Genomic DNA, 11,863 nt, shown 5'->3' on the forward strand with positions numbered 1-11,863 from the left:
CTTTCAAATAACATTAAAATTCAGTCAATATTTAGACATATTTTCGGTTTTTATTTAAGGAGGCACCGCCCGCGAGGGAGGGCATGCCACACATACATTCCCCAGTACTAGCCGTCCCTTTGGATTTCCCATTCTCTCCCACCTTCTATCTCATGCTGCTATGCTTCATCAAGGACATGAGTACTGATTTCAGTTCTTAGCTAGTTATCTACCTAGAAAGCACTCCTCGATCGTTACGAAAAATAAAAAAAGGTTCAAAAACTTTGTTCAGGGCCGCCTAACCAGTTCATATTCTCAGAATGTCGGGGAAGAGAGTTTTCACCTCCCAAATTCTGAAATATTTTATTGTTATCGTACTTTTAGTGCTTCAGGGAAATTTTGGGAGCCTTGCATGTTCTAGTTTTGTCAGAACAGAAGGAACCCATTTCGTTCTGAACGGCAAGTCCTTGTACTTGAAAGGCTTCAATGCATACTGGATGATGTACATGGCATCTGACCCTTCGACCAGGGCCAAGGTCTCTACTGCTTTCCAACAAGCTTCCGAGAATGGGATGAATGTGGCAAGAACTTGGGCTTTCAGTGATGGTGGTTTCAGGCCTCTCCAGTCTTCTTCTGGTTTGTATAATGAGGATGTGTTCAGTGTATGTACGTATATTAATGGTTATTTTACAGGCCCTCTTTTTCTGTTTTCCTTACTAATTTGCTCCGGTTCCTCGTTTTGATCTATTGGTAGATTGAAAAACGAAAACATGAACCTAGTAATATTTCCTGGTTTAATGTCTGAACGGCAATATTTCTCGGGGATATGGAGTGTATCTGATACTGAGTTTGGTGAATAACTTTGAAGATTTTGGGGGAAGAAAGCAATACGTAGAGTGGGCAAGGGAGCGAGGTAAGCATTTGCACAACGATGATGACTTTTATACAAACCCTGTCGTCAAAGGATAATACAGAGATCATGTCAAGGTACCGATCGACAATATCTGTAACAGCCCGCTAGAAATTCAATTAAGGAATTTCTATTGACTTTAGGAACCTCGTAAAAACTCTGTAAGTTTACACGAATCGACTAATCGCATAAATTTTAGCCTGTCAACATAGTTAGTGTTATCACTCACTATGGTGCTAGAAATGCGATTTTAATTATTTGAGATAGTTAAAAGTGTCAGAATACATTATAGTCTACACCACTAGGCTTAATTAAATATTTAGAATTTTTCAGTACTAAGTTTATTACGTTTATTTTTGGAGTGAATAGTAACCTCGGTAAATGTACTGAGCGCAGTGTTTTCAAAATCATAGTGTGAAATGTCCAAATTAGGATAGCGATATTTTATTTGGACACTTGGCAAGATCTTAACCACACATAATGAATAGTATTAGATACTTGGCACAAAGAGAAACCATTAGATGGAATTGTGAAGGAAATCAAGGTGTGAGATCATGACACCTAAGCAAAATACACATTTGGAAAATATCTTAAGAATAGAGATTTAAAATACACATAGAAAGATTTTAGCCACCTTACTCTTCCAAGTCTACTCCACATTTGGAAAATATATTGAGCTGATTTTTATAGATATTATTGGATAGAATATTTTGAGATAATATTTTATAGATATTTTGGGTAGGAGAAAACCACACTCAACTCTCAACTCCAGTCTTATCATCTCCCTTATCTCTTCCATAAGCATCTCCAGCCATCACCCACGAACTTATCTTCATTTACACGTTTCTTTAAAAGAATATCAAACATTCTCTCTCGGACAGCTTTTAGGAGTTCTTTTGCATGCCCATTTCGAAGCTGTTGTAAGTGTTTTATCATAAAGTCTCCTTCATATAAGTTGTTTCTTTTTTAGTCTAGTTTACATGGATATCTTATTTGCCCCATTTGAAGATCATTTGGTCAGTAAAATATTGTGTAAACTATAGAAAGGTCATTCTGGGAGATAAACTGGAGAATATATTATAGTTTGGAGTTTTTGACCAAGCTAATGGATAGATATTGGTCCGAAATTTTTATGGAGTATTTTTAACATGTATATATGAATATTGGTTGATGATTTTTGCATGATTGAAGGTTTTGATGAAATATTTGCTTAGATTTAGAAACTTAGAAACTGGAAGAAGAAAAACAGTTTCTATTTTGAGAAAGTTTAACTCTTTGGTGGTCTAAACCTATTCTAATGACTTTGATAATTTTATTGGAGGATCCTAAGCATCTTATATACATGTTATATTATTATTTTGAAGATATTTGATGTTAGTTTCAAAGATATGAAATTTTATACAAAGAGATATTCAGATAAGCCAAAGTGTGGATGTTCTTGGCTAAATTTATGTTTTGGTTAATTTTTAACCATGTGATCTTGAATTAGAAGCTTATATATGTTTTAGGACATCTTTTTAAACCATGTGATGGTTTGGTTTGAAGATCACATATTTATAAGTCATAGATCAAAAGGTTGATCAAAACAAGTTAGAAACAAAAATCAATAGAAATAGCATATGAGAATTTCGGCCCTATGGAGTTTTAATAGTTGTGATTAGTTTTAAATTTTTCTAAATTGATATTTGAGTTGAGGATAAAATTTACATGAGGCATGTAAATTTTGGTGACTTTTGGAGTTAGTATGCAAAATCCTTAAGTTATGGGTAAAACGGTCATTTTCCTACATGTAGGAAGTAAAATGGAAATTTTACTCTTTAAGTTAGTATTTTTCCATATTTCAAATTATTAGTGATTTAGTACTAACTTTTAGAATCACTAATTACAGTTCCTCGTGATCGCGCTTGAGGTTTTATAAGAAACGCGGAGATCGAGGTAAGTTAGCTTTTAACTTACTAGCAGTCTACTGTGTATGTGTGCTAAGTAAAAGAACTATAGTGTATGTATGTGTGTTATCATATATGTCATGCCACGCCAAGTTATCACGTAATTGTTTATTATACAGAATTTATTCTGTCATCAATTTTTATCTGTTACATAATATATTCTGTTATGTATTACTGTACATTACAAGTACGTCATGCTAAGTATGCCATCTATTACATGTATGTCAAGTCATGTAATATTCAATGTTGCAAGTATGTCATGTTAAATATGTTGTCTATTATATGTTATGCCATGTTACGAAATGTTTCTATCTCAAGTTGGTCATGTATTTCAAGTTATGTTCAAGTCACGTTTCATCTTGAGTACATTATGTTTGTGTAGAATACATGGGGCCACAACAACTGTGGAGTATGTATTTTACTACAATTGTGATGCGAAGAATACATGGGACCACAACAACTGTGGAGTATGTATTTACATGTAGAATACATGGGGCCACAACAACTGTGGAGTATGTATTTTTCATGTTAAGTCAAGTTTGTGTAGAATACATGGGGCCACAACAACTGTGGAGTATGTATTTACACGTAGAATACATGGGGCCACAACAACTGTGGAGTATGTATTTTTCATGTTAAGTCAAGTTTATGTCGAATACATGGGGCCACAACAACTGTGGAGTATGTATTTTTAATGTTAAGTCAAGTTTGTGTAGAATACATGGGGCCACAACAACTGTGGAGTATGTATTTTTCATGTTAATTCAAGTTTCAGAGCAAGTTCATGCTAAGTCAAGTTTCAGATCAAGTTCATGTCAAGTCAAGTTCAGTTCATGATTCAATTTAAGCTATGTCAATTATGCTATGTTGTACGCTAAGTTATGCTTTAATTACTTATGAATTTGATTATGCATTTATGCTTTTACTGTCATACATGTATCATTAGTCTGTATGGAAGTTTTTTGTTAACTTGCTGAGATTTGTAATCAAATCTCACTTTGGTAGTCCCAACTACCATTCCCCCCGAATGGTAGATCTTGTTACAGGACCTGAAGGAGAATCAGGAGCTGATCAACTAGACACAGTTGACTAAGTGACGGTGCGACATAAATGTTGATATAGTAATTAACGTAAATTACTACTTGTACGATTGAGTTGCATCTCTACTACTTTTTGGATCATAACCATTTTGGACTAGTGTTGTGATCTTAGTTGTTCAATGGATTTTTATGTATGAAGTATGTTTTAAGCATTAGGGATATTTTCAATTTGGTGCATAGTATTGCTAAAGAAAAAATTTATCCGCTGCGAATATTGCATATTGTTAGATGCATGTTAGGAATATTGCATCTTATATGTCATGAACGGGGGCAGGTAACCTTGTGTTGCATGTCTCGACGCTTCAAATGTTCGTCCGATCCCAAACGGAATTTGGGGGCGTCACAATATCAGTGTCCCCGATCCATCCTCTGTTTTCTTGTGGTTTAGGTCTTTTCCTTGGTTTTCATGAACTCTTGAATCTGTTGTAAAAAACGATGACAATGAATTGAAAAAGAGGATATGGAACGAGAAAAGCAATAAACACCCAATCACACACGACACAAGATGTACGTGGTTCGGCAAATTGCCTACATCCACAGAAGCTGCAGAGAATTTTATTATTGAGGAATATCACACTACAAGATGGATCTCAACACTATACGTCCACAGTATTCACTCGTACGGTCATATGATGCAAAACATCATATATATAGTTACACGGAGGAAAACCCTAAAAAATGCATGTTTGCTCGAGCGGCGTGTCGAGCGCGCGTCGAGCGAACTTCCCTTCCGCATCCTGCTCAAGCTCACTGTCGAGCTGACATGGAGCGTTCAACTCTGCCTGATTTCGCTCGAGTGGCCAATACCTCCGCTAGATCGAAAGCTTCCTGCTCGAGCTCACTGTCGAGCTAACATCGAGCGTTTGAATCTACCTGAATTCACTCGAGCGGCCAATGTCTCCGCTCGAGCGGTGTGGACCAAACTCCACAGTACTCAACAATTCTCCCACTTGGAGACTGGTACACTTGTTGTATCGCCGTCTTCCTCAAACATAATATCCTCCACCTTTGCAACTCACTGCCCCTGTCTTCATGCTAAAAGACCAACTGAAGTTGCGCACAACTTCAGTTTCTCAAGCGTAACATCATTTGTCAACATATCAGCAGGGTTCTTGCTTCCACAAATCTTCTCAAGTAATAACTGTCCGTCATCTAACAATGACCGTATGAAGTAATACCTGATCTGAATGTGCTTGGTCCTGGAATGGAATGCTGGATTCTTGGCAAGGAATATGGCACTCTGATTGTCACTATAGAGAGTGCCTTTCTGATTCTTTTTACCCAACTCTTCCAAGAAACCCTATAGCCATACCATCTCCTTTGCAGCCTCTGACATTGAAATATACTCAGCTTCTGTTAAAACAAAGAAATTGTTTTTTGTAAATTAGAACCCCATGACACTGCAGTACCACCAAGTGTATAAACAAAGCCCGTGGTACTCTTTCTGTTATCAATATCTCCAGCTAAATCAGCATCAACATAGCCCTGCACCTCCAAGCTCTCTCCAGAGAAATACAAATAGGTTTCTGAGGAACCCTATAAGTACCTCAAAATCCATTTCACTGCTTCTCAATGTTGTTTTCCTGAGTTACTCATGTATCTACTTACAACTCCTACTGCATGAGCAATATCCGGTCTTGTGCAAACCATAGCATACATAAGTGAACCAATAACTAAGGCATAAGGAACCTTACTCATGTAATCTTGTTCCTCCTCTGACTCTGGTGACTGATTTTTACTGAGTCTGAAGTGACTTCCCAAGGGTGTGCCAACTGGTTTGGCCCTGTCCATATTGAACCTGTTGAGTACCTTTTTCACATACTCAGCCTATGAGAGTCTCAACGTACCTTTGACTCTATCTCTGACAATTCTCATGCCAAGGATTTGCTTTGCAGCTCCCAAATCTTTCATTGCAAAGTGCTCTGACATCTGCTTCTTCAGATCATTAATCTCATCAATACTAGCTCCTGCAATAAGCATGTCATACATATACAACAACAGAATAATATAAGAATTGTTAAAATGTCTGACATAGTAACAGTGATCTGCCTAACATCTAATGTATCATGCACTGTACATGAAGTTGTCAAATTTTTTGTACCACTGTCTAGGAGCTTGCTTCAGGCCATACAAGCTCTTCTTCAGTCTGCAAACTGAACCTTCATTTCCTTATACCACAAACCCCTCAGGCTGGTGCATATAGATGTCTTCTTCAAGGTCTCCATGAAGAAAAGTTGTCTTCATATCTAACTGTTCAAGAAATAGATCTTCAGTAGCAATCATAGCCAGTACCATCCTGATGGTTGTGATCTTCACCACCGGAGAAAAGATTTCAGAGTAATCAATACCCTGCTTCTGCTGAAAGCCTTTCACAACAAGTCTAGCCTTGTACCTCTTACTGCCATCATGCTCAGTTTTCACCCGGTACATCCACTTGTTATGTAATGCCTTCTTCTCTGATGGAAGTTCTGTCAACTCCCATGTCTGATTCCCTACTAAGGAATCCATCTCATCTTTCATGGCCAGCTCCCACTTGCTAGAATTTTCATCTTACAAGGTTTCTTCATAACTCTGTGGTTCTCCACTATCTGTCAACAGAATATAATTCAAAGTAGGTGAAAAACACTATAGAGGACGTATAATCCTACCTGACCTGCGAACTGCAACTGTAGGAGTAGACAATTCTGAAACTGTCTGCGAAATAATAGGAATGGGTGCACTGGACCCACTCTCCCTGTCACTCACATCTCTACACTGCACTGTGACCTCTGGTAGGTCATCCAATCTTACAAATTCGGACTCCTGAAGAGCTACTGCAAAAGCTGTACTAGACTTATCTTTGTACATAATTTTCTCATTGAAAATCACATTCCTGCTTCTTATGATTTTCCGACCCTGATCATCCCAGAAACGATAGCCAAATGCTTCATCTCCATAGCCAATGAAATAACATTTTTTTGACTTAGCCTCAAGCTTATTACGAGCATCAGAATCAATAAGCATATAAGAAAGACAACCAAAAGTTTTAAGGTGAGAAAATTTAACCTCTTTCCCGCTCCAAACCTCCTCAGGCAATCTACAATCCAGTGGAACTGATGGTCCTCTGTTTATTAAGTAAACGGTAGTACTGACTGCATCTGCCCAGAAAGTAGGTGGTAGTCCAGCGTGCAATGTCATGCTTCTAGCACGCTCATTGATGGTTCTGTTCATACACTCAGCAACTCCATTTTGTTGTGGTGTCCCAGGAATGGTCTTCTCCATTCTGATACCTAGAGCTGCGCAATACTCCTTGAACCCGCCATCGACATACTCACCACCATTGTCAGTCCTCAAACATTTCAGTTTCAGGCATGTCTCTGTCTCAACCATGGATTTCCAAATTTTGAACACATTAAATACGTCATATTTATGCTTCAAAAAATAAACTCATACCTTCCTACTATGGTTATCAATAAACGTAACATAATAGCGAGAACCTCCAAGAGATGCCACTAGGGAAGGACCCGACACATCTGTATGCACAAGATCAAGTCTTCCTGTCTTAGGCGTCCTGCCACTTTTCAAGAAGCTGACCTTCTTTTGTTTTCCCATAACGCAACTCTCACACATACTGAGATCAACTGACTTCAGTTCTGGTAGCTTGCTTCTAGACAGAAGTTCTTTCATACCCTTCTGACTCATATGGCCAAGCCTGCAATGCTACAAATCTGTTGTGCTCTCTGCAATGGTAGTAGCAATAATGTCAATCAAACCAGTAGTCATATATAGTGTACCAGTTTTCTTACCCCGAGCTAGTACCAATGCAACTTTTATGACCTTCCAGGTGCTATCTGAGAACACCACTAAATGACCACACTCATCGAGCTGCCCAACAGAAATGAGGTTCTTCTTCAACTCAGGAATGTGTCTGTCTGACCTTTTGCAAGGTCCATTTGTTCTTGCCAGGGAGTGCAATGTCAATGTCTCTCATCCCCACTACGTTCAAAGCCTCACCATCAGCCAAGTACACCTTCCCAAAATCACCTGTAACATAGTTCCGCATTAGCTCCCGGTGGAAAGATGTATGGAAGGAAGCCCTTGAATCCAGTATCCAGTCATCAACTGGACTGTAAACTGCAAGCAATAGTGCATCATGTACTTCTTCAGTTACCACATTAGCACTATCATTCTCCGTCTTCTTAGGGTTTTTACAGTTCTTCTTTATGTGGCCAGTTTTGCCACAATTCCAGCAAGTTGCCTGCTGACCAGGCCTTGACTTGCTCTTGCCCCTGTACTTTGCTTTTGATCTTCCTCTGTTTGAGTTATTATCATGTGATCTCCCTCGAGAATCAACATTTAGGGCTAAACTCAAACCCGAGGTCTCGCCTAAATCTTTCCTGCGCACCTCCTCAGCAAAAATCAAATCACAAATATCATCATATTTCAGTTTAGTTTTACCAGCAGAATTACTAACAGCCATTATCATGGCTTCCCAATTATTTGGCAGTGAAGCCAATAGTATCAGTGCACGTATCTCATCATCAAATTCAATTTCAACATACGACAATTTATTTGTGATAGTATTAAAATCATTTAGATGTTGTGCAACAGACGTACCATCTGCCATTTTCAAATTGAATAACTTTTTCATCAGATGTACCTTGTTATTCGCTGACGGCTTTTCATACATACCTGACAAAGCCGCCATGAGATCCGCAGTCGTCTTCTCTTTGATGACGTTGTGTGCAACGGATCTCGACAGGGTTAATCGAATAACCCCCAGAACCTGTCGATCCAACAGATTCCAATTAGCATCATCCATCTTTTCCGGTTGCTTCCCCAATAGTGGAAGATATAGTTTCTTCCCATAGAGGTAGTCCTCTATTTCGTATCCTCCAGTATCCAAAATCCGTGCCATCAAACTTCTCAATCCCCGATACCTTCAAATCATCTCTAGCTATCGTTTTTTCTCAGACCCGAACCTTGGCTATTGATACCAATTGTTATGAAAAACGATGACAATGAATTGAAAAAGAGAATATGGAACGAGAAAAGCAATAAACACACAATCACACACGACACAAGATATACGTGATTCGGCAAATTGCCTACGTCCACGGGAGCTGCAGAGGATTTTATTATTGAGGAATATCATACTACAAGATGGATCTCAACACTGTACGTCTACAGTATTCACTCGTACAGCCATATGATGCAAAACATCATATATATAGTTACACGGCGGAAAACCCTAAAAAATGCATGTTCGCTCGAGCAGCGTGTCGAGCTCGCGTCGAACGAACTTCCCTTCCGCATCCTGCTCGAGCTCACTGTCGAGCTGAAATCGAGCGTTCAACTCTGCCTGACTTCATTCGAGCGGCTAATGCCTCCGCTCAAGCAAAAGTTTCCTGCTCGAGCTCGCATCAATCATTTGAATCTGCCTGAATTCGCTTGAGCGGCCAATGCCTCCGCTCGAGCGGTGTGGACCAGACTCTACAGTACTCAACAGAATTGCCTTTTTTTCTTCCCATACACACATTCGAGCTTTTTTATCTTGAGTCATGATGATCATGATATTATCATGCATCTTAGAAAAAAGTTATTGGCAACAAGTGAGTTTATTTATGAGCCGAAACAAGTGAACTGAGATTATTATTATATGCGAAAAATGGGTAGAAACAGCTTGTCACCGAGACTATACACCTTTTTCTGTAAAAACATTTTGAGAACAACTGTTTATTGACAACAACTGTAGGTTTGGACATTATTTTTCAACATTTTTCTCCTTGGCAGCAGGTATGTAGGTTGGACATTCGAACTCAAGTGAGTTTTCCTTAAAACTATTAGACTTTTATGCATGAGGTGGTTCAAAGATGCAGTGAAGCTCGCAAACCATCGCTAGTACGGCCTCTAGGCTATATGTGACTTGCTTTTATATTTGTGGGGTCCATCTTCTATAGTTCTAACTTCTATACCCTTCTTTCGTTGTTTTCATGATCTGTTAATGGGTAGACTTCTATGGTGATTTATGGTAGAGATTGCATGCAAATTATATTAATATATCAGGGGCAGAGGCGTTAATTAGAGAGCTAGCTAGGTCATTAAGAACTTTGTCTAGCTAAATCCTCTAACTAATAAAGAGTCAAAAGACTAGCTCCTACAAATTAACTTTGAAAGAACTTCTAAAAATGAGAAATGGTTTAGGTATAAAGAAATTTGGTAAAAGTAAATATATAAATTAATGTGATTTGATATAATATATTAGACTGTAAAGTTATTATTATAATAAAATATATTTAACATTTCATATGCAATCATGTCAATTTGTTAGTTTATTTTAAAAATTATCATTTTTTTCTATTAAAGATGATAAAGAAAAGAATTAGTTATTACTTCAGTCAATTATCTTAAATGGCTTTCTATTTGTTTCAGTCATGAGACGCAAAAAGGAAAGAGTAAAATCATTTATTGTGTAATTTAAGGGGAAAAGAAAACAAAATTAAACAGATTAGCCACATTTTCTTATAATTTTTCTGATGATCTCTCAAATCTTTTATATATTATCTCTCAAAACCCTATTTTATTTATTGGTTATTTTGAGTATGTTCTTTTGGAACGTATCCTGATCATCTTTTAAATACAGTTTTCAAATGACTGGATCATATTATAATTAGATTATATCTTCCAGAGTTGATTATAGATATTGTAGAACATTCACTTCATGTGTAATTAACTCGGACTCACCATTTGGGGTGAAAGAAAGTCTTAAATCTACTGATTTGTTCTTGAAATGGTGATTACATTGGAATCATGCAGACAGTACTCACGAGAAAAAACTCCATTACCAAGATGTTATATAAAGATGACCCTTTCATTTTTGTATGGGAGCTAATAAATGAACCTCATTGCCAAACTGACCCCTCTGGCAGATTTATTCAGGTGTCTCTCTAATCTCACTGCAAGAAAATGTTGCCAACTTTGTGGCTTTGATATATAATAACTAAAAGCCAATCTGCATATATCATTTTGTTTTTTATGATCATCTGAATATAATGTTTTTCAGGAATGGGTGACAGAAATGGCAGCATATGTAAAGTCCATTGATGAGAATCATTTACTGGAAATAGGGCTGGAAGGATTTTATGGGAAAACAACAAAGCAGATGTACAATCCTGGGAACCTGCTTGTTGGGACTGATTTCATTTCCAACAATCAGTTACCCCAAGCTGATTTTGCCACCATCATTCATCTCTACCCTGAGCAATGGTATTTATGTTTTCCAAAACCTCCCTGCATACATGATGAAAACACAAAAATCACTTGCACTATAGAATAATAATGAAGAAGATCGACGATGGCAGGTTAGCGGGTTCAAATGATGAGGTCCAAGCTGCTTTTGTGGATAAATGGAATGAAGCGCACATTGAAGATTCAAAATCAGTACTGAATAAACCACTCATTCTGGGTGAGTTTGGGAAGTCTTCAAAGCTCGCTGGGTACAGCCTAGAAAGAAGGGACCATTATTTTAGTAAGCTGTATAACGCCATCTACACCAACGCTAGGAGTGGAGGCCCATTTGTGGGTGGAATTTTCTGGCAGCGCAGGGCCCAAGGAATGGATAATTTTAGAGATGGGTACGAGGTTGTATTGGAGGATAGCCATTCAACAGCCAGGGTGATCGCCTTACAGTCTCACCTTCTCTCAATTCTCCCATGAAAGTACGTCTTAGTGGATTGGGAGATGATATCAAATAAAATAATTTTAGATAAAAGATAAAATTTAAATAAAATATTATTATTATTATTTTAGAATTTGAAAAAATTAAATTGAGATTTAAAAAAGTTAAATTATTAATAATATTTTGTGTGAAATTTTAAAAAAATTATAATGATGAGATGAAACCACCTCACAATCCAAACAATATAAGAACTCAATTAATATAAACAAAA

At 37.6% G+C, this 11,863-nt stretch overlaps 1 protein-coding gene across 1 annotated transcript; it reads left to right on the forward strand.

Annotated features, from left to right (window-relative positions):
* The first annotated feature begins 299 nt into the window (after nt 1-299).
* Nucleotides 300-11,630, forward strand: LOC122316334 (mannan endo-1,4-beta-mannosidase 4-like). Its single transcript, XM_043132863.1, has 4 exons — nt 300-641; nt 10,731-10,853; nt 10,978-11,180; nt 11,276-11,630. Exons 1-4 carry the CDS (start codon nt 300-302, stop codon nt 11,628-11,630), a joined length of 1,023 nt encoding a protein of 340 aa, XP_042988797.1.
* Nucleotides 11,631-11,863: the final 233 nt, after the last annotated feature.

Source organism: Carya illinoinensis, chromosome 7 (assembly GCF_018687715.1).
Source record: "Carya illinoinensis cultivar Pawnee chromosome 7, C.illinoinensisPawnee_v1, whole genome shotgun sequence".
NCBI classification, from domain to species: Eukaryota; Viridiplantae; Streptophyta; class Magnoliopsida; order Fagales; family Juglandaceae; genus Carya; species Carya illinoinensis.